This window comes from Oncorhynchus tshawytscha, linkage group LG07, assembly GCF_018296145.1.
Source record: "Oncorhynchus tshawytscha isolate Ot180627B linkage group LG07, Otsh_v2.0, whole genome shotgun sequence".
NCBI lineage: Eukaryota > Metazoa > Chordata > Actinopteri > Salmoniformes > Salmonidae > Oncorhynchus > Oncorhynchus tshawytscha.
The window spans coordinates 24,415,940-24,440,077 of NC_056435.1; the positions used below are offsets into that span (position 1 = coordinate 24,415,940).

At 42.0% G+C, this 24,138-nt stretch overlaps 1 protein-coding gene across 3 annotated transcripts in view; it reads right to left on the minus strand.

Annotated features, from left to right (window-relative positions):
* Window positions 1–24,138, minus strand: part of arhgef3 (Rho guanine nucleotide exchange factor (GEF) 3) — a 127,117-nt gene that overhangs the window by 8,491 nt on the left and 94,488 nt on the right. For all 3 annotated transcript variants that reach the window (XM_024426464.2, XM_024426466.2, XM_024426465.2), the window contains 5 exons: window positions 20,057–20,164; window positions 16,260–16,436; window positions 2,553–2,615; window positions 1,686–1,782; window positions 1,437–1,513 (listed from right to left, as the gene is read on the minus strand). In XM_024426464.2, coding sequence (XP_024282232.1) covers window positions 1,437–1,513; window positions 1,686–1,782; window positions 2,553–2,615; window positions 16,260–16,436; window positions 20,057–20,164 — 522 coding nt within the window. The remainder of the gene's footprint in view (window positions 1–1,436; window positions 1,514–1,685; window positions 1,783–2,552; window positions 2,616–16,259; window positions 16,437–20,056; window positions 20,165–24,138) is intronic.

Here is a 24,138-nt window from a genome sequence, read left to right on the forward strand (position 1 = left end):
AGGGTAACCAAACTCCACACCAGTAGGAGATTTCTCTGGGTGTTGCAACAACGGCTACTGTGGGTGTGTGAACCCCAGTTGTCAACTTACCGAGCTTGGAGTGCACACACACTACACAGAGCTCTGATCACACACACACACACAGTTGAAGTACACTGGGCCAATAAGACACATGACTCTGTTTTCATAAGCTAGCTATGCTACGAAAAACAAACATCTCAGGCTGCCTCATGAACTTGCTGTTTTGAGGATTCTCGATGGCTGAATCCATCCTCAGAAATGTATTGAGTAAATTGATGCTGTTGAAGTGACACAAAACCACTTAGTTTGCCAGTGAAACAAGGACAAATCTAGCTCCCTCTCTCCCCACAGGCCAGTTCAGTTTACTGTTTTTGATTTGCCACAAACACCACCCCTTAAATATTTCCACATTTTGTTCTGTTAGTCTGTATTTAAAATTGATTAAATTTAGATTTGTTTTTCCACTGGCCTTCACACAATACCCCATAACGTCAAAGTGGAATTATATTTTAAGAATTCTTTACAAATGAAAAGCTGTAACGTCTCGAGTCAATAAGGATTCAACCCCTTTGTTATGGCAAGCCGAAATAAGTTCAGCAGTAAAAATGTGCTTAACAAGTCACATAATAAGTTGCATGGATGCAATAATGAGTACAATGTTTCATATTTTCAAGCATGGTGATGGCTGCATAATGTTATGGGTATGCTTGTCATTGGCAAGGACCAGACATGGAACACTGGTACCTATAATCATGTTTACATACTGTTTTACCCATTTCATATGTATACTGAACAAAAATATAAAAATGCAACATGTAAAGTGTTGGTCCCATTTGTCATCAGCTGAAATAAAAGATCCCATACATTTTCCATAAGCACAAAACGTATCTCTCTCGAATTATGTGCACAAATTTGTTTACATCCCGGTTAATGAGCATTTATCATGTTCCAAGATAATCCATCCACTAGACAGGTGTGGCATATCAACAAGCTGATTAAAACAGCATGTTCATTACACAGGTGCACCTTGTGTTGGGGGCAATAAAAGGCCACTCTAAAATGTGCAGTTGTGTCACAACACTATGCCACAGATTCCTCAAGTTGAGGGAGTGTGCAATTGGCATGCTGACTGCAGGAATTTCCACCAGAGCTTTTGCCAGATAATGTAATGTTTATTTCTCCACCATAACTCACCTCCAACATCGTTTTAGAAAATTTGGCAGTATGTCTAACTTGTTTACTGTTAGATATTCCCACCTCGGGCATGTGTAGTATGAACATACAACTGATTGCAAAGTATAAATCAGTATTGAAAACTGTAATATAATCAAGTTGATCCATTAGTTTTTCCTGTTTAGGTCACATGGTCAGGAAAACCCTCATCCCCTACATATGATCATAACGGATGGTCTTACCCAGTCCACTAGGATGTGTCCCACATGTTCTGTGGAGCCGTCTGGTTTCCTGGCCTCTCGCAGTCGACTCAGCAGATCTGAATAGTGATTAGAAGGAGCGGTCTCAACCTCTGTCTAATGGTTCATTTGGGTGTTAGTGTGTGTGTGTATATGACTGTGTGTGTTGACTTCTGTGTTTGTGTGAGCAACTGTGTTTCTTTGCAATTGCCTGTTCTTGTGGTTCGGTCCTTTGTAAGCATTCATTCTCACCTTCATGCAGTGGAATGAGAGATTCCAGGGTTCCGAAGATCTGGTTGAGCTCATGTTCTGTCATGATGGACAGTTTCAGCATTGGGTCATGGTACGCCTACAGGTACAGAGAAAGTAGAATGTTAAGTTGGAGTCACAGCAATGTAACCCAACACTACTTTTCTCACTTGTTACATTAAAACAAGTTTTAGAAGCACTAAAACCTGAATCAAGTGTGAGCCCTGAAGATTAAAAACTCTTGGTATTTTTCAAATGTAGACATCCATGTCATAAGCTACGAATAAACAAGTGTTTGATACGCTACTTGATCATAGCTCAGACGTAATATAAAACAACACATCCAATATTAGTGGGAAAAAAAAAAAACTTTATCCCCTTGACAAAACAGCACTAAAAAAAGACAAGTCAAATGGGGCTGGCAGGTAGCCTAGTGGTTAGAGTGTTGGACTAGTAGCCGAAAGGTTGCAAGATTGAATCCCCGAGCTGACAAAGTAAAAATCTGTCGTTCTGCCCCTGAACAAGGCAGTTAACCCACTGTTCCTAGGCCGTCATTGAAAATAAGAATTTGTTCTTAACTGACTTGCCTAGTTAAATAAAGGTTTAATAAAAATGGGACATCTCCATCAGATATAAAATACATTTTCGTAACAGTATTAGACTTATAAATAGAACAAACATCTGTTGGCATATTGTTGTACATCTACTGTAATGGTCAAACACACACACACACACACACACGGGGTCTCAAGCGTGTGATTGTCAGAGCGCAGGAGAAACTGGAGCCTGGCTGATCAGCAGGGTAGAATAACTCAGCTGTGACACTCAACAAAAAAGGGAAATTATCTTTATTGGAAAAGCAGATTGTACCTTCTTGGCCAGCTTCAGATCCTCAACGAGATCCTTCTCCCCTCGAGAAAGCTCAAAGATCGCCTGCAAAACACACAGAGGAAGACAGAAGATAGACAAAGAGAGAACGGTGAAACAAGGGTCTCCACGTAGACAAACATCTCAGTGAGAAACAACAATTCATGCATCACCTTCAAAAGATTGCATGTTTTATTTTTTAAATATTTTTCTAGAAAAAGGAGTCGATATGAAGTATGCGCGTTTCACAACAGTGACAGACTAATCTAAAGCGCTCAACGCGTCACCGCTCTAAAGCCACAAGACTTTACCACCAGACTTCTGTTGCACAGAAGAAAACACAGGACCCCCACTGACCCCTGACCCCTCAATACTTCCCAATGCAGATGGATTATTTTCTAAAACACCCTATTCCATTTTCACTGTCCTTTGATGTCTACTCTGTGTGGCCTGAGAGGTGGAGTCCCAGTTTGAGTGGAAGGTGGTGGGGCATGTTGTTTCAGACAGGCCTGACTAATTTGAACTGTGAAATCTGAATTACATAGCATTTGATCCTCTAGTCTAGAGTCTCCCCCCTGACTATGCTCTGCCCTGGTAGAGTGGTGAACCAGGCGGAGAATCAATGGAGCCCCTTCACCCACTCCTGCTGCTCCTCTTTACAGTAACTGTCCAGTGAAAACAGAATACTAACTTTTTTAAAAGTGAGGTTAACTCATTCCCAAATAAATTGTGTTGACTCATCCTATACTCGTATGTGGCCAAAGCATAAATTGAAGAGAACACACACACACACACTTTTTTTTTTTTTATATCAAACTTGTTTCTCAAACAGACCGTTTAAAAATTGCTTCCCATTACCTCAGAGGATGACTTTGGTATGTTTTTAGGATCCCCATTAGCTGTTGCAAAAGTAGCAGCTACTCTTCCTGGGGTCCACACAAAACATGACATAATACAGAACATTAATAGACAAGAACAGCTCAAGGACAGAACTACATTTTAAAACTTTTAAAAAAGGCACACGTAGCCTACGTATCAATACCAATAGAAACAAAATACCTAGGTCAAATAGGCGTTGTGCCGTGAGGTGTTGCTTTATTCATTTTTGAAACCAGGTTTGCTGTTCATTTGAGCAATTTGAGATGGAACGGAGTTCCATGAAATAATGGCACTATATAACTGTACGCCTTCTTGAATTTGTTCTGGATTTGGGGACTGGGAAAAGACCCCTGGTGGCATGTCTAGTGGAGTCAGTATGTGTCAGCTCTGTGCATGTTGACTATGCAAACAATTTGGGATTTTCACATTGTTTCTTATAAAAAGAAGTGATGCAGCCAGTCTCTCCTCAAGTCTTAGCCAAGAGAGACTGGCATGAATACTATTTATATCAGCCCTGCGATTACAATGAAGAGCAAGACATGCCGCTCTGTTCTGGGCCAGCTGCAACTTAACCAGGTATTTCCTTGCAGCACTCGACCACACCACTGGACAATAATCAAGATAAGACAAAACTAGAGCCTGCAGGACTTGCTTTTTGGAGTGTGGTGTTAAAGCAGAGCATCTCTTTATTACGGACAGACCTCTTCCCATCTTTACAACCATTGACAAGTACATTAGAGTGTCTAGTTTGAGAAACAGATGCCTCACAAGTCCTCAACTGTCATTAAATAGTACCACGCAAAACAGTGAAGAGGCGACTCCATGATGCTGGCCTTCTAGGCAGAGTTCCTCTGTCCATTCTCAACGTCAACAGTGAAGAGGCGACTCCATGATGCTGGCCTTCTAGGCAGAGTTCCTCTGTCCAGTCTCAACGTCAACAGTGAAGAGGCGACTCCATGATGCTGGCCTTCTAGGCAGAGTTCCTCTGTCCAGTGTCTGTGCTCTTTTGCCCATCTTAATCTTTTATTAACCAGTCAGATATAGCTTTTTTTTGCAACTCTGCCTAGAAGGCCAGAATCCCAGAGTCTCCTGTTGACGTTGAGACTGGTGTTTTGTGGGTACTATTTAATGAAGCTGCCAGTTGAGGACTTGTGAGGCGTCTGTTTCTCAAACTAGACACTAATGTACTTGTGCTCTTGCTCTTTCTATTCTGGTTAGGGCCAGTTTGCGCTGTTCTGTGAGAGGAGTAGTACACAGCGTTGTACGAGATCTTCAGTTTCTTGGCAATTTCTCACATGGAATAGCCTTTATTTCTCAGAACAAGAATAGACTGATGAGTTTCAGAAGAAGGTTGTTTGTTTCTGGCCATTTTGAGCATGTTATCGAACCCACAAATGCTGATGCTCCAGATACTCAACTAGTCTAAAGAAGTTTAATTGCTTCTTTAAATCAGTACAACAATTTTCAGCTGTGCTAACATAATTCCTAAAGGGTTTTCTAATGATCACTTAGCCATTTAAAATGATCAACTTGGATTAGCTAACACAATGTGCCAATTGGAACACAGGAGTGATGGTTGCTGATGGGCCTCTGTAAGCCTATGTAGATATTCCATTAAAAAAAACTACAATAGTCATTTACAACATTAACAATGTCTACACTGTATTTCTGATCAATTTGATGTCATTTTAATGGACAACATTTTTTGCTTTTCTTTCAAAAACAAGGACATTTCCAAGTGACCCCAAACTTTGCACCTTGTCAATGTCACTCGGCCATCGCTCATCCATATATTTATATGTACATTCTTATTCCATCCCTTTACTTAGATGTGTGTGTTAGGTAGTTGTGGAATTGTTAGATATTACTGCACTGTCAGAACTAGAACCACAAGCATTTCGCTACACTCACATTAACTTCTTCGATATAGGGGGCGCTCTTTTAATTTTTGGATAAAAAAAGTTCCCGTATTAAACAAGATATTTTGTCACAAAAAGATGCTCGACTATGCATATAATTGACAGCTTTGGAAAGAAATCACTCTGACGTTTCCAAAACTGCAAAGATATTATCTGCGAGTGCCACAGAACTGATGCTACAGGCAAAACCAAGATGAAATTTCAAACAGGAAATGCCCCAGATTTTGAAAGCGCTGTGTTCCAATGTCTCCTTATATGGCTGTGAATGCGCCAGGAATGAGCCTACACTTTCTGTCGTTTCCCCAAGGTGTCTGCAGCATTGTGACGTATTTGTAGGCATATCATTGGAAGATTGACCATAAGAGACTACATTTACCAGGTGCCCGCTTGGTGTCCTCCGTCGAAATTATTGTGTATTCTCCAGCTGCGTGCATTTATCCATTTGCTTCAGAGGAGAAACCCAACTGCCACGAATGATTTATCATCGAATAGATGTGAAAAACACCTTGAGGATTGATTCTAAACAACGTTTGCAATGTTTCTGTCGATATTATGGAGTTAATTTGGAAAAAAGTTTGGCGTTGTAATGACTGAATTTTCTGGTTTTTTTCTTAGCCAAACGTGATGAACAAAACAGAGCGATTTCTCCTACACATAATATTTTTGGAAAAACTGAACATTTGCTATCTAACTGAGAGTCTCCTCATTGAAAACATCCGAAGTTATTCAAAGGTAAATTATTTTATTTGAAAGCTTTTCTTGTTTGTGAAAATGTTGCCTGCTGAATGCTAGGCTTAATGCTATGCTAGGCTATCAATACTCTTACACAAATGCTTGTGTAGCTATGGTTGAAAAGCATATTTTGAAAATCTGAGATGACAGTGTTGTTAACAAAGGGCTAAGCTTGAGTGAATATATTTCTTTCATTTCATTTGCGATTTTCATGAATAGGAAACGTTGCGTTATGGTAATGAGCTTGAGGCTATGATTACGTTCCCGGATACGGGATTGCTCGACGCAAGAAGTTAACATCTGCTAACCATGTGTATGTGACCAATAACATTTTATTTGATTTCAATTTGTCAATGCCAGGAGGTTTGTCATTATCGATCGTAAACAATACTTTTTCCACCTCTCTCACACTACTGTAACTTTACAATTTTTTTTTATTTTTATGCATGAATACAATGGCTCACTGTTGACATTTCCTGCCTAAGTTTGCCAATGAAGTAATCATTAAAATAATTTTGTGATGAATAAGCCATCTGATTCGATAAAAGATAGAGTTGAATTGTCTTTCTGCCCATAATTTCATTTACTCAAGTTTTTTCCTATCATTCATTTTAGCTTCATAATATGCTCTGTTAAATCACATAATTTCTCAATTTGCAGTAAGTCAGCCAGTCAGATGAGCAGCCAGACTTATTAGCCACTCCTTTTGACCCATCTCTTTCAGCCATACAGTTTTTCAAAATCTCATCAATCCACAGTTCTAACAGTCAGTTTCTTAACAGGTCCATGTTTATCAACAATTGGAAGAAGCAATTACATAAATTAACCAAGTGCAGCGTCTGGATACTCCTCATTAACTTCTCTAGGGTAGGGGGAATTTTGGATGAAAAGCGTGCCCAAATTAAACTGCCTGCTACTCAGCCATGAAAGCTAGAATATGCATGTAATTAGTAGATTTGGATAGAAAACTCTGAAGTTTAAAACTTTTTGAATTATGTCTGAGTATAACAGAACTCATATGGCAGGCAAAAACCTGAGAAAAAAATCCAACCAGGAAGTTGGAAATCTGAGGTTTGTAGTTTTTCAACTCTTGCCCTATCAAATATACCATGTCTATGGGGTCATGTTGCACTTCCTAAGGCTTCCACTAGATGTCAGTCTTTAGAACCTTGTTTGATGCTTCTACTGTGATGTGGGGATTAATGAGAGGGGAATGAGTCAGAGGTCTGCCAGCAGCCACGAGCTCAGTCTCGCGCATTCACGTGATTGCATTTCTGAAGACAAAGGAATTCTCCGGATGGAATATTATTGAAGATTTACATTAAAAACATCCTAAAGATTGATTCTATACAACATTTGACATGTTTCTACGGACTGTAACGGAACTTTTGGACTTTGTCTGCTCGTGCGTCATGAAGTTGGATTACTGGACTGAACGTGCTAACAAGGAGGAATTTGGACATAAATGGACATTATCGAACAAAACAAACATTTATTGTGGAACTGGGATTCGTGGGAGTGCATTCTGATGAAGATCAAAGGCAAGTGAATATTTATAATGCTATTTCTGACTAATGTTGACTCCAACATGGCGGATGTCTGTATAGCTTGATTTGTCGTCTGAGTCCCATACTCAGATTATTGCATGGTGTGCTTTTTCCATAAAGTTTTTTTGAAATCTGACACAGCAGTTGCATTAAGGAGAAGTGGATCTAAAATTCCATGTATACAACTTGTATCTTTTAGCAACGTTTATTATGAGTATTTCTGTAAATTGATGTGGCTCTCTGCAAAAATCACCGGATGTTTTGGAACTACTGAACATAACGCGCCAATGTAAACTCAGATTGTTGGATATAAATATGAACTTTACCGAACATACAGGTATTGTGTAACATGAAGTCCTATGAGTGTCATCAGATGAAGATCAAAGGTTAGTGATTCATTTTATCTATATTTCAGATTTTTGTGACTCCTCTCTTTGGCTGGAAAAATGGCTGTGTTTCTCTGACTTGGCTCTGACCTAATATAATCGTTTGGTTTGCTTTCGTCGTAAAGCCTGTTTGAAATCGGACACTGTGGCTGGATTTACAACAAGTGTATCTTTAAAATGGTGTAAAATACATATGTTTGAGAAATTTTAATTATGAGATTTCTGTTGTTTTGAATTTGGCGCCCTGCAGTTTCACTGGCTGTTGACAGGTGGGACGCTACCGTCCCACGTACCCTAGAGAGGTTAATCACATCATACCAACAAATATTTTTAACATCATCCACATAAGAGGACAAGCAAAATCTTTTGTAAGATCTCTTATATACTATTTTAGGCAAAGCTTTTGAGACTTTGGCTTTCCTGGATATAGCCATAATATTGTGATCACTGCATCCAATCAGTAGAGATACAGCTTTAGAACAAAGTTCTACAGTATTAGTAAAAATGTGATCGATACATGTGCATGATCTTGTAGTTTTTATTAACACCCTGGTAGGTTGACTAATAACATGAACCAGATTACAGGCATTGGTTACAGTGAGAAGCTTCCTCTTGAGTGGGCAGCTTGATGAAAACAAGTCTATTCAGGTCCCCAAGAAAATAGACCTCTCTGTTTACATCACATACACTATCAAGAATGTCACACATATTATTTAGTTACTGACTGTTAGCACTTGGTGCCCTATAACAACACCCCAAAATAAAAGGGCTTAGATGTACCACAACACTTCTAAGCCTTACAGGGATATGGCTCTGAATATATACATTAACACCTCCCCCATAGGCATTTCTGTCTCTTCTATAGATGTTATATCCATGTATTGCTACTGCTGTATAATCAAATGAATTATCTAAGTGAGAGTCTCAGAAATGGCTAATATACAGTTGCAAGAAAAAGTATCTGTATTTCTACATAAACTTGTAAATTTTATCTGATCTTCCTCTAAGTCACAACAATAGACAAACATTGTGCTTAAACAAATAACACAAATTATTGTATATTTCTTGTTTATATTGAGTACATAATTGAAACATTCACAGTGTAGGTTGGAAAAAGTATATGAACCCCTTGGCTTATGACCTCTCCAAAAGCTAATTGGAGTCAGGACTCAGCTAACCTGGAGTCCAACCAATGAGACAAGATTGGAGACGTTGGTTAGAGCTGCCCTGCTATATAAAAAACACTCACAAAATCTGAGTTTGGTATTCACATGAAGCATTGCCTGACGTGAAACATTCCTCTAACAAAATATATCTCAGAAGACCTAAGATTAAGAATAGTTGACTTGCATAAAGCTGGAAAGGGTTACAAAAGTATCTCTAAATGCCTTGACGTTCATCAGTCCACGGTAAGACAAATTGTCTATAAATTGATAAAGTTCAGCAGTTGCTACTCTCCCTAGGAGTGACCATCCTGCAAAGATGACTGCAAGAGCACAGTGCAGAATGCTCACGGAGGTTAAGAAGAATCCTAGTGTTGGCTAAAGACTTACAGAAATCTCTGGAACATGCTAACAACTGACAAGTCTACGATACGTAAAACACTAAACAAGAATGGTGTTCATGGGAGGACACCACTGAAGAAGCCACTGCTGTATAAAAAAACATTGCTGCATGTCTGAAGTTAACAAAAGAGTACCTGGATGTTCCACAGCGATACTGGCTAAATATTCTGTGGACAGATGAAACTAAAGTTGTGGTGTTTGGAAGGAACACACAACACTGTGTGGAGAGAACAGGCACAGCACACCAACATCAAAACCTCATCCAAACTGTAAAATATGGTGGAGGGAGCATCATGGTTTGGGGCTGCTTTGCTGCCTCAGGGCCTGGGCAGCTTTCTATCATTGATGGAAAAATGAATGTTTATCAAGACATTTTGCAGGAGAATGTTAGGCTATCTGTCCACCAATTGAAGCTCAACAGAAGTTGGGTGATGCAACAGAACAACGACCCAAAACACAGAAGTAAACAAACAGAATGGCTTCAACAGAAGAAAATATACCTTCTGGAGTGGCCCAGTCAGAGCCCTGACCTCAACCCGATTGAGATGCTGTGGCATGACCTCGAGAGGGGTTTACAGCTGGGCATCCCAAGAATATTGCTGAATTGAAACAGTTTAGTAAAGAGTAATGGTCCAAAATTCCTCCTGACCATTGTGCAGGTCTGATCCGCAACTACAGAAAACATTTGGTTGAGGTTATTGCTGCCAAAGGAGGGTCAACCAGTTATTAAAGGGGGTTCACATACTTTCCCACCAAGGACTGTGAAGGTTTACACGGTCTGGTCAATATAGCTGACTCCACACTCCAAGACTGCTTCCATCACGTGGACTGGGATATGTTTCGTATTGCGTCAGATAACAATATTGACGAATACGCTGATTCGGTGTGCGAGTTCATTAGAACGTGCGTTGAAGATGTCGTTCCCATAGCAACGATTAAAACATTCCCTAACCAGAAACCGTGAATTGATGGCAGCATTCGCGTGAAACTGAAAGCGCGAACCACTGCTTTTAATCAGGGCAAGGTGACTGGTAACATGACCGAATACAAACAGTGCAGCTATTCCCTCCGCAAGGCTATCAAACAAGCTAAGCGTCAGTACAGAGACAAAGTAGAATCTCAATTCAACGGCTCAGACACAAGAGGCATGTGGCAGGGTCTACAGTCAATCACGGACTACAAGAAGAAATCCAGCCCAGTCACGGACCAGGATGTCTTGCTCCCAGGCAGACTAAATAACTTTTTTGCCCGCTTTGAGGACAATACAGTGCCACTGACACGGCCTGCAAAGAAAACATGCGGACTCTCCTTCACTGCAGCCGAGTTGAGTAAGACATTTAAACGTGCTAACCCTCGCAAGGCTGCAGGCCCAGACGGCATCCCCAGCCGCGCCCTCAGAGAATGCGCAGACCAGCTGGCCGGTGTGTTTACGGACATATTCAATAAATCCCTATACCAGTCTGCTGTTCCCACATGCTTCAAGAGGGCCACCATTGTTCCTGTTCCCAAGAAAGCTAAGGTAACTGAGCTAAACGACTACCGCCCCGTAGCACTCACTTCCGTCATCATGAAGTGCTTTGAGAGACTAGTCAAGGACCATATCACCTCCACCCTACCGGACACCCTAGACCCACTCCAATTTGCTTACCGCCCAAATAGGTCCACAGACGATGCAATCTCAACCACACTGCCCTAACCCATCTGGACAAGAGGAATACCTATGTGAGAATGCTGTTCATCGACTACAGCTCGGCATTCAACACGATAGTACCCTCCAAGCTCGTAATCAAGCTCGAGACCCTGGGTCTCGACCCCGCCCTGTGCAACTGGGTACTGGCCTTCCTGACGGGCCGCCCCCAGGTGGTGAGGGTAGGCAACAACATCTTCACCCCGCTGATCCTCAACACTGGGGCCCCACAAGGGTGCGTTCTGAGCCCTCTCCTGTACTCCCTGTTCACCCACGACTGCGTGGCCACGCACGCCTCCAACTCAATCATCAAGTTTGCGGACGACACAACAGTGGTAGGCTTGATTACCAACAACGACGAGACGGCCTACAGGGAGGAGGTGAGGGCCCTCGGAGTGTGGTGTCAGGAAAATAACCTCACACTCAACGTCAACAAAACTAAGGAGATGATTGTGGACTTCAGGAAACAGCAGAGGGAACACCCCCCTATCCACATCGATGGAACAGTAGTGGAGAGGGTAGCAAGTTAAGTTCCTCGGCATACACATCACAGACAAACTGAATTGGTCCACTCACACAGACAGCATCGTGAAGAAGGCGCAGCAGCGCCTCTTCAACCTCAGGAGGCTGAAGAAATTCGGCTTGTCACCAAAAGCACTCAAACTTTTACAGATGCACAATCGAGAGCATCCTGGCGGGCTGTATCACCGCCTGGTACGGCAACTGCTCCGCCCACAACCGTAAGGCTCTCCAGAGGGTAGTGAGGTCTGCACAACGCATCACCGGGGGCAAACTACCTGCCCTCCAGGACACCTACACCACCCGATGTTACAGGAAGGCCATAAAGATCATCAACCACCCGAGCCACTGCCTGTTCACCCCGCTATCATCCAGAAGGCGAGGTCAGTACAGGTGCATCAAAGCTGGGACCGAGAGACTGAAAAACAGCTTCTATCTCAAGGCCATCAGACTGTTAAACAGGCACCACTAACATTGAGTGGCTGCTGCCAACACACTGACACTGACACTGACTCAACTCCAGCCACTTTAATAATGGGAATTGATGGGAAATGTAAATATATCACTAGCCACTTTAAACAATGCTACCTTATATAATGTTACTTACCCTACATTATTCATCTCATATGCATACGTATATACTGTACTCTATATCATCGACTGCATCCTTATGTAATACATGTATCACTAGCCACTTTAACTATGCCACTTGGTTTACATACTCATCTCATATGTATATACTGTACTCGATACCATCTACTGTATCTTGCCTATGCTCCTCTGTACCATCACTCATTCATATATCCTTATGTACATATTCTTTATCCCCTTACACTGTGTATAAGACAGTAGTTTTGGAATTGTTAGTTAGATTACTTGTTGGTTATTACTGCATTGTCGGAACTAGAAGCACAAGCATTTCGCTACACTCGCATTAACATCTGCTAACCATGTGTATGTGACAAATAAAATTTGATTTGATTTATAGACATGAAAATGTATAACTGTTTGTGTTATTAGTTTAAGCAGACGGTTTGTCTATTGTTGTGACTTAGATGAAGATCAAGTCAACTTGTATGACCAATTTATGCAGAAATCCAGGTAATTCCACATACTTTTTCTTGCCAATGTATGAATGTTATCTGATGTTAGCAAGTTATTGATTCATGAACCTTATTTCTAAGGTTACATATATTAATGGGATATTTTCAGCCCTTTCCTGGGTAACTTATCAGAGATAGACATAATATGGAAAAGAGCAAACAAAGATACTAATTGATTAATATATATTTGTGTGTGTGTGCGTGCGCTGCTGGGTTGAAGCTACGAACCCATAGGCTTGGCTTTCTTATCCCTTCCAGGCTTCTGGAAGAGAGGGTGGACAATGAGCCTGTCATAGTGGATGTAATCAATGTCCCCATGCTCTCTGGTAGCTTTCATGGCTGGGATCAGTTCTTTCCTCTTCTGGCCCACAGCTTCAGGATAGTCCTCGATGAGGAAGATATACATTTCTCTCAAGTTCTTGGCTCTTTCCAGAACAGCTACCTTGTCCTTGAACCTCAGGAACTCGACCACTATCGGCCTGGGACGGTGGTGGTTTTTCCAGTCCTGTGGGTGCATTCTACCTCAATCTTTTGGTGGTCAATCTTCAATTTCTCAGAATTTCCCTCACTTTGTCCTGTTCTTCAGGTCCTAGACCTCGCTAGTCAGGTCATCTATTATTTGAAATCGTCATAACACTGTCGATTCTGCTTGTAGAACTATTTTTATTTGTTTAAAAGATCCTTCAACTGTGATAGAGAGACCCCACTGTCCTCAACAGTATTCCCGCTGGCTTTGGTCTTTGTCATGGTAGCCGGCAACGTAAGTTACGCGGTTACACCTCGCAGTTACAGACAGGGCGGGTCACAGGGATGATTGAACACAACAAACAGCAGGGATTTAGACAGCCACAAACTCGGTACAATCCACGGTCCCAGCCACAATGGCTAACCGTGTCACAGGCTGCTTTCAAGCCCTCAAGAAACCCCGCTAGCTTGATAGGCAGCCTATCAAGTTTTGGCCTGCCTGGTGACATCACTTGGCAGTGAATTTGTTCCAAACTTTCAGCCAATGACAACTAGTTTTCAGTTTTCCCTTCCCTACTCAGATCAATCCCAGACAGTCGTAGCAAAATTCTTGCTCAAGAAATTGCTTGCTAAATTGCTCTTTGCCAAGTTTGTGGCTGTCTATTTTAGTTTCTTTTTGACCACTAACACTTTACACTCGTGGGAATTGGCCTATATAGAAAGGGCTACATTGAAATGTTTCTTACAGAAGAAAAAAAAATCACATGCTTAACCATGGTAGCAATTGAAAGGGAACAGTTTGGAGATGATGGGAAAATTATTAGACGAAAATATGAGGACAACAGTTCACCTGACAAGACTGAATCCAAAACATTACGCTGTTGATTTTATGTGCATTTTAGATTTACTATACTTTGCTGTATTTGTTGATAACGAAATCTGAAAATGTGGAGTAGGTGCAACATAAGACAAAAAAATGACAAGGGTTTGAGTGAGAGGACTAACTGGTGTCTCCCAAGTCGACACACACACACACACACACACACACACACACACACCTCTCCAAAATGTACACAGTTCCGAAGCAATTTCAATGCACTTTTGTGACTCAAAGAATAGTCCTCAACTATAAAGGTACTTTTTTGAGCTCTCCTATCTGTGCCGTTCAGAAACTAGAGCGAGCACACTTGTACACAATTACTGTTGTTGTTAACGCAATCCAAAAACAGACCAATATAAAATCACAATCTGGGTCAGTTGGGCAAGATTTGAAAGCTTGTTCTATTGCCAACATGACTAGCTAAATTATAAAATATGATCATACAGTGTTCAGAGAAACAGATGGTAACTTTGGTGCGCATAGAAAGCAGTCTTCAGTGCCTTCAGTTGCATGTGCCAAGGCAAATTTTCTTCACAATTTAAAAAATAAAATAATAGGCTCATTCTGTTCAGAACAACCCAGGGTATGACGACATGTAGTCTTGTAGCTGTACATCAAACATGGTGATCACAAATGGTGACACTGATGATTTGGATACGTGAAGCGCACATGTGTTTTTGGCTAGCTTGTATGGCATCAAATCAGTATTTATTATAATCCTCAATGTCTCATCTTTCAAAATAAAATGTTCATCTTAAATTTACAGCATTTCCCTCTGACAATTATTTGGGGCAAAAGTTGCCCAAATTACCGGGAGGGGTGGAGTCAACTTCTTGTTGCATGCGGTGCTCAAATTCAGTATGTTTGTCAGTCAAAACTCATGCAGTGCTTTGAAGTGCAGGGCCAGACCTCTGACGTCATGTATAGTATGTTACTGTACAGCCAATTACAATCCAATGTTCACGGCTATTAGTGCCCAAATCTGCCATTTCCAACCCGTACGAGTGTAAAGGGCTACTTGAAAACAGAGTAAGATACTTCATTGTTACCCAGAAATGATAGCAAGATAAAAACAGCTGCACTAGACCTTAAACTAAATGCATTATACCAGTAGCCAGGGCCAGCCCTGGCCTTTTGGGGGCCCTAAGTGAGGTTTGCGTGCAATGCATTTTACTGGCTCCCATCTTGACAACAAAGATACGTTTTTTTTATTTTTTTAAAATGTTAATTTCCTGCAATTTTACACATTTTGCTATGGGGCGGAGCAAAAACATAGAAAATTTGCTTTAAAATAGCAACAATTCTACACATATTGCCATGACTTATGCCATGTTAATATGATATCAATGGGGGCCCCCTTGAGGTCATTGCCCCTGGTCACATGCCCTGATTGATTACCCAGACGGTATTCAGAACATCATTACTACAAGTTTAGATAGCTGGCAAAAAAATCATTAGCCGACATGGCTTATTTGAGTGACTTACATAACGAGAATAACTACTGATGAAAATGTGTATACTACCATTCTAACTCTCAACAGTAAGTTAAGAGCCCGACTGAGTTCCTAAAAAATAGATTTAATTGTTTTGGGGTCGGGGGCCCGGTTTTTGGAAATTGATCCATGGGCCTATAAAAGGCCGCCAGTTGCCCATCCCTGGACTAGGATCCAGGGATTCTCTCTAGTTTTGGATTTTGCTATGAGCCCTCAAACTAAAGTCTTCCATGCATTCTAGGAGATGCACATCCTTGGTATAGCCATGCTATTCTAAACGTTTATGACATGGCCTCGATTTTAAATGTCAGTTGAAATCAAAGCCAGACAAACCTTCCAGCCAAAACTATGCAATACACTATACAGGTGCATATACAAGCCTGCCAGTATTTCTATTCCTCTGATAGTAACTGTGTACTCCCTTTTGTAACCCTGATAGTCTCGTCCATAAGCCGGCTCTCTGGAGACAAGGCTACCCTACTGTTAGTAGCAGTGCTCGGACATAGTACTACCCCTGTTGAAAAGCCTTCCGCACCTCTTGGCGATTGATCTCCTTGGACGACAGCATCTGGTGTCCAAGCCGCACGTCAAAGGTCTCGCTCCACAGCTTGCTGTCACGCCGCTTGGTGTTGGCAGGCGGGGCCGGCCGCGTCCATGGTCTGGGAGGCATGACCGACTCTGTCCGACTCTCACTGCGGAAGCTGATGGAACGCTGCGGAATAGAGAGAGAGAGAGACACAGGAAGGTGAATGGTCCTGTGTGAGTGATTGAGAGAAGAGTATGAAAAGACAAAGATTAGACATCAACTAGGAAGGATATAAAAAAATTTAAAAGACCATACCAACACATTTGTTCTCATATGCCACTTACCTTATTTCTGATATCTGTAGGTTACTGTACAATATTCTAGATTATCCTGTCTGTAATGCTATTCAAGCACTGTGTGACGATAGTGAGGCAAGAATAATCCAGAACACAACACATCATACACAGGTCAGATGTGGGCTGGCGTACTTAGTGGATGATGGTCTGGAAAGTGATCGATTTGGACTTAGAACATAACAGATAAGCTGGCTAGGGCTGGGCCTTCTAGGTCGGCCAATCCCGCTATTCATGTTTTATGTTTTTGTAGACATGTGTGGTGTAATTTCAATTGCCTTGACACAAATGGCTGTCTTAAGTCATTATGAGGTAAGACATTAAGGGGGGGGGTCATACATACTGTGCCTTCAGAAAGTATTCATAGCCCTGGAGTTATTCCACATTGTTATGTTACAGCCCAAGTTAATTTCTTTCTCTCGCCCATCTACACACCCCACAAATACCCTGTAATTACAAAGTGAACAAAGGGTTTTTAGAACGTTTTGCAAATGTACAAATTAAATACCTCATTTACAGTAGTCACATCAATACATGTTACAATCACATTTGGCAGTGATTACAGCTGAGAGTATTTCTGGAAAAGTCTCAAGTCGCTCGCTTTGCACACCTGGATTGTACAATATTTGCACATTCTTAAAAAAATTATTCAAGCTCTGTCAAGTTAATCATTGCTAGACAGCCATTTAAGTATTGCCATAGATTTTCTAGCCAAAACTGTAACTAGGCCACTCAGGAACATTCAAAGTCGTCTTGGTAAGCAACTCCAGTGTATATTTAGCCTTGTGACTTAGCTTATTGTGTTGCTCAAAGGTGAATTTGTCTCCCAGTATCTGTTGAAAAGCAGACAACCAGGTTTTCCTCAAGGATTTTGCCTGTGCTTAGCTCTATTCCGTTTCTTTTTATCCTAAAAAACTCCCTAGTGCCATAACATGATGCACCCATCACTATGCTTGAAAATATGAAGAGTGGTACTCAGTTGTGTTTACCCCAAACACAACACTTTGTATTCAGGACATAAAGTTAATTTCTTTACCACATTATGTGCAGTTTTACTTTACTTCCTTATTGCAAACAGGACGCATGTTTTTGAATATTTCTATTCAGTACAGGCGTCCTGCTTTTCACGCTGTCATTTAGGTTAATATTGTGGTGTCCATCCTCAGTTCTCCTATCACAGCCATTAAACTCCAACTGTTTTGAAGTCACCATTCGCCTCATGGTGAAATCCCTGAGCGGTTTCCTTCCTCTCTGGCAACGGAGTTAGGAAGGACGCCTGTATCGTAGTGACTAGGTCTATTGCTACACCATCCAAAGTGTAATTAATAACTCCACCATGCTTGAAGGGATATTCAATGTCTGCTTTTTATTTGAACCCATCTCCCTGGTCTTTGTGGTTGAATCTGTGTTGGAAATTCACTGCTCGACTGAGGTAGCTTACAGATAGAACTATGTGATGGGTACAGAGATGAGGTAGTCATTCAACAACATAATGTTGAACACTATTCTGGCATGCAACTTACAGTACATTCGGAAATTATTCAGACCCCTTTCCTTTGTTACGTTACAGCCTTATTCTAAAATGCATTAAATTAGATTGACACACAATCTATGACAAAGCGAAAACAGGTTTAGACATTTTTGCAAATTTGTTAAAAATGAAACAGAAATAACTTATTTACATAAGTATTCAGACCCTTTGTTATGAGACTTGAAATTGCGCTCGCTCAGGTGCATCCGGTTTCCATTGATCATCCTTGAGATGTATCTACAACTTGATTGGAGTCCACCTGCTGTAAATTCAATTGATTGGGCATGATTTGGAACCGACCTGTCTATACAAAAAGGTCCCACAGTCGACAGTGCATGTAAGAGAAAAAACCAAGCCATAAGGTCCAAGGAGTTTTTTGTAGAGCTCCGAGACAGAAGCTGTCAAGGCACAGATCTGGGGAAGGGTACCAAAAACATGTCTGCAGCATTGAAGGTCCCCAAGAAGAGTAGCCTTCATAATTCTTAAATGGAAGAAGTTTGGAACCACCAAGACTCTTACTAGAGCTGGCCGCACGGCCAAACTGAGCAATCGGTCGAGAAGGGCCTTGGTCAGGGAGGTGACCAAGAACCCGATGGTCACTCGGACAGAGCTCCACTGTGGAGATGGGAGAACCTTCCAGAAGGACTCCACCAATTAGGCCTTTATGGTAGTGGGCAGATGAAAGCCACTCCTCAGTAAAAGGCACATGACAGCCCGCTTGGAGTTCGCCAAAAGGCACCTAAAAGGACTCGGACCATGAGAAACAAGACTCTCTGGTATGATGAAACCAAGATTGAATCCTTTGGCCTGAATGCCAAGCGTCATGTGTGGAGGAAACCGGGCACCATCCCTACGGTGAAGCATGGTGGTGGCAGCGTCATACTGTGGGGATGTTTTTCAGAGGCAGGGACTGGGAGACCAGTCAGGACTGAGGGAAAGATGAACGGAGCAAAGTACAGAGAGATCCTTGATGAAAACCTGCTCCAGAACGCTCAGGACCTCAGAATGGGGTGAAGGTTCACCTTCGAACAGGAAGCAAACAGCAAGGACAATGCAGGAGTGGCTTCAGGACAAGTCTCTGAATGTCCTCGAGTGGCCCAGCCAGAGCCCGGACTTGAACCCGATCTAACACCTCTGGAAAGACCTAAAAATAGCTGTGCCGCAATGCTCCGCATCCAACCTGACAGAGCTTGAGAGGATATGCAGGGAAGAATGGGAGAAACTCCCCAAATACAGGTGTGCCAAGATTGTAGCGTTATACACAAGCCTCAAGGCTGTAATCGCTGCCAAAGGTCCTTCAACAAAGTACTGAGTAAAGGATATAAATACTTATGTAAATGTGATAGGTTTTTATAAATTTTTGCAAATGTATAAAATATAAAAAAAACTGTTGCTTTGTCATTATGGGGTATTGTGTGTAGATTGATTGGGAATAAAAACATTTTAAAATGTGGAAAAAGTCAAGGTCTGAATACTTTCCAAATGCACTGTCTTTTTAAGCAAATGTTTAATCTTGAACTTATTTAGGCTCTCCTAACAAAGGGTTGAATATTTAGACTCAAGACGTTTCAGGTTTTCATTTTGTTATCATTTGTAAACATTTTGAAGAAAAACAAAACAATTCCACTTTGACATTATACGGTTAGGCCAGGGACCAAAAATCTAAATCAATTTTTATTTCAGGCTGCTAACAAAAGAACATCTGGAAAAAGTCAAGGGGTATGAATACTTTCTGAAGGATCTGTACTCATGACAAGTCTAACAATGCATTATATCCTCATCATAATGCCTCATTCCTTCAGGCTAAAAAAAGTTAGTGTTACCAATGATATTTAACACGTTATCTGTAGTGTTTTGTCCTGTACTTGTATTTGTCAGAATAGGTATTTCAGTAGACTATAAATGGTGGTGTAGTGTTGTACCTGCAGTGTTTGTCCGATCCGCTTCAGAGGTGCAGCCTTGACTGGAGGTATGAGGTTGGCCAGCGACGTAACCCGAGAAAGAGGCTTCACCCGCTTGTTACAGGGCTCCTGGAGAGACCAAAGACACTTTGTGATTAATGTTTGTATCTGACTGTGTGTTAAAATGGCAGAGGGGAGACAGCAGATTTTTTTTAAACAATTTTAAAAAACAGGATAGATGAAGAAAGAAAAGGTGGTGGTGGTGCTGCAGATTAAAAATGCAGGTTTTGTGGAGTCACAGTAATTAATACCTTCTGCGTCGCAATCTCCATTGGATCCCATCAACACCAAAGCTTCAAGACTGGAGCCAGTTTAGGTGAACCAGCAGTACTGACCAGATCTGAGACCAGGAGGATAATATTCATCCTCATCGCACCTAGTCCTCTCTCTATCCCTCCCCCGCCCCCGTCACGACCACGGAGCCTCAGCCTTCCTGACCAGCTGTTGCACCGTCAACCAGGGGTTACCCCTGTCCCATCTACATACATCCAAAAACATGTACGGTCTTCTCCTCTCCTCGGTGCCCCTCAAGTTTACAGTATACAGAGTCTGTCAAACATACAAGGTTTCCTGTAATCAAAACACAGACACAGGTAGCCGGTAGGTGATCGAGAAATCAAGGATGTCTTGTCCGCAACTCCAGCATCTTAACCAGTGAGATGTGCGTGGTTCCCTTTTTCTATGACTCCCCATCCCCTCTTCATTCCCTCCCTCGTTGTCACCTCTGCAGGTTTCTCCGGATGTGCCTTGGCATCAGTGTCCTGTTCTTACCACGACAGACGATTTGACCTTACAGCAGTGAAAAGAGGTTTAGAATGCCCTTTGTTTTCTTCCGCAGCACTCCATCAGGATAACATTAGAAGATGAGATCCGACCTCCAGTTGCTGCAGTCAGTCAGAATCATCAGGGGGAAAAAAACAGACTGACGGGAAAATATCTGCAACCTGCAAAACACCCTTGGCAGCAGCATCGTCGCTCTATTCTCTCATCCTCCATTTCCCCCTTCTCCTGCTCTCTCCTTGTGACGTTGATGAGTATTCTGGGAACGCAGTCTTTTCAGACTGGGTACCCCCTCGTCACAATTCACACATGCCTGCTTCACACGTTTACACACACACACACACACACACACACACACGATAGGCCTGGCTATGCAGCAACAAAAGCAGGGCCATTGTGACTCATAAAAGATACAGGTAACTGCCAAAATAATGTTAACACTTGAGTAAATGAGGGATATACAAGGTACACTGAAAACAGGTGCTTCCCCACAGGTGTGGTTCCTGAGTTAATTAAGCAATTAATATCCCACCGTGCTTAGGGACATGTATAAAAAAATGCTGGGCAGGCCATTATTTTGGCTACCATGGCTATGGCCCCATAGGACGACAATGCCCCCATCCACAGGGCACGAGTGGTCACTGAATGGTTTGATGAGCATGAAAAACGATGTAAACCCTATTCCATGGCTGTGTCAGTCACCAGATCGCAACGCAATTGAGATTCTGGAGCGGTGCCTGAGACAGCATTTCCCACCACCATCAACAAAACACCAAAGGATGGTGGACGCATGGAGTCGCATCCCTCCAATAGAGTTCCAAACACTTGTAGAATCCATGCAGGGGTGCTTTGAAGCTTTTCGGGCTTGTGGTGGCCCAAACCCCGATTAAGACACTTTGTTGGTATTTAAGGGATAGAGATATATATATATATATATATATATATATCCCTTATATTCTCTCGACTGGAGAGAAGTGAGTGGCAGTACAAATCAGACTTTACTTAGGCTGAATCCCAAATGGCACCCAAGTCCCCTATTTGCACTATGTAGGGAATATGACTTGTCAGCAGAGATTCATTACTGTGAACTCTATGTTGTTTAAATTCTTCTTATGCAATCCAGCCCCCATAATCTGCAGACTATCTGATATTAGCGATAGGACCTCGGGCTCGGCAATCTGTTCATGTGCCAATCAATATCATCAACAGCAGCATCCCATCTCAGTGAAATGCCAGTCATTTAGTTGTTGATCTTTACAGGGGAGAGAGATGAGGGAAAGGGGGATACCTAGTCAGTTGTACAACTGAATGCAGTAAATGAAATGAGTCTTCCGCATTTAACCAAACCCCTCTGAATCAGAGGTGCGGAAGGCTGCCTTAAAAAAATATATATATTGACTGATAATACAGTCGTGGCCAAAAGTTGAGAATGACACAAATATTAATTTCCACAAAGTTTGCTGCTTCAGGTGTCTTTAGATATTTTTGTCAGATGTTACTATGGAATACTGAAGTATAATTACAAGCATTGCATAAGTGTCAAAGGCTTTTGACAATTACATGAAGTTGATGCGACGAGTCAATATTTGCAGTGTTGACCCTTCTTTTTCAAGACCTCTGCAATCCACCCTGGCATGCTGTCAATTAACTTCTGGACCACATGATGGCAGCCAATTCTTGCATAATCAATGCTTGGAGTTTGTCAGAATTTGAGGGGTTTTGTTTGTCCACCTGCCTCTTGAGGATTGACCACAAGTTCTCAATGGGATTAAGGTCTGGGGAGTTTCCTGGCCATGGACCCAAAATATTGATGTTTTGTTCCCCAAGCTACTTAGTTATCACTTTTGCCTTATGGCAAGGTGCTCCATCATGCTGGAAAAGGCATTGTTCATCACCAAACTGTTCCTGAATGGTTAGGAGAAGTTGCTCTCGGAGGATGTGTGAGTGAGCCCACTCCCTTGGCTGAGAAGCAACCCCACACATGAATGGTCTCAGGATGCTTTACTGTTGGCATGATACCGGACTGATGGTATCCTCGTCTTCTCCGGACAAGCCTGGTCTTCTCCGGACAAGCTTTTTTCCGGATGCCCCAAACAATCGGAAAGGGGATTCATCAGAGAAAATGACTTTACCCCAGTCTTCAGCAGTCCAATCCCTGTACCTTTTGCAGAATATCAGTCTGTCCCTGATGTTTTCCCTGGAGAGAAGTGGCTTCTTTGCTGCCATTCTCGACACCAGGCCATCCTCAAAGTCTTCACCTCACTGTGCATGCAGATGCACTCACACCTGCCTGCTGCCATTCCTAAGCAAGCTCTGTACTGGTGGTGCCCTGATCCCGCAGCTGAATCAACTTTAGGAGACGGTCCTGGGTGCTTGCTGGACTTTCTTGGGTGTCCTGAAGCCTTCTTCACAACAACTGAACCGCACTCCTTGAAGTTCTTGATGATCCGATAAATGGTTGATTTAGGTGCAATCTTACTGGCAGAAATATTCTTGCCTGTGAAGCCCTTTTTGTGCAAAGCAATGATGACAGCACGTGTTTCCTTGCAGGTAACCATGATTGACAGAGGAAGAACAATGATTCCAAGCACGACCCTCCTTTTGAAACTTCCAGTCTGGTTTTCGAACTCAAATCAGCATGACAGAGTGATCGCCAGCCTTGTCAACACTCACACCTGTGTTAACGAGAGAATCACTGACATGTCAGCTGCTCCTTTTGTGGCAAGGCTGAAATGCAGTGGAAATGTTTTTTGGGGGTTCAGTTCATTTGCATGGCAAGCAGGACTTTGCAATTCATCTGATAACTCTTCATAACATTCTGGAGTATATGCAAATTGGCATCATACAAACTGAGGCAGCAGACTTTGAAAACTAATATTTCTGTCATTCTCAAAACTTTTGGCCACGACTGTATATTAGATACACTATATATTACACACAAAGTATGTGGACACCCCTTCATATTAGTGGATTTGGCTATTTCAGCCACACCCATTGCTGACAGGTGTATATATTTGAGCACATCAATGCAATCTCCATAGAAAAACATTAGTAGTACAAAAGGCCTTACTGAAGAGCTCAGTGAAATTTGTTCTCTGGAGTCATTTAAAGCGCTTCACCATCTGGTAGTCCGACGGACTAATTTTGGTTTGGTTGATGCCAGGAGAACACTACCTGCCCCAATGCATAGTGCAAACGGTCAAGTTTGGTGGAGGAGGAATAATGGTCTAGGGCTGTTTTTTATGGTTTGGGTTAGGTCCCTT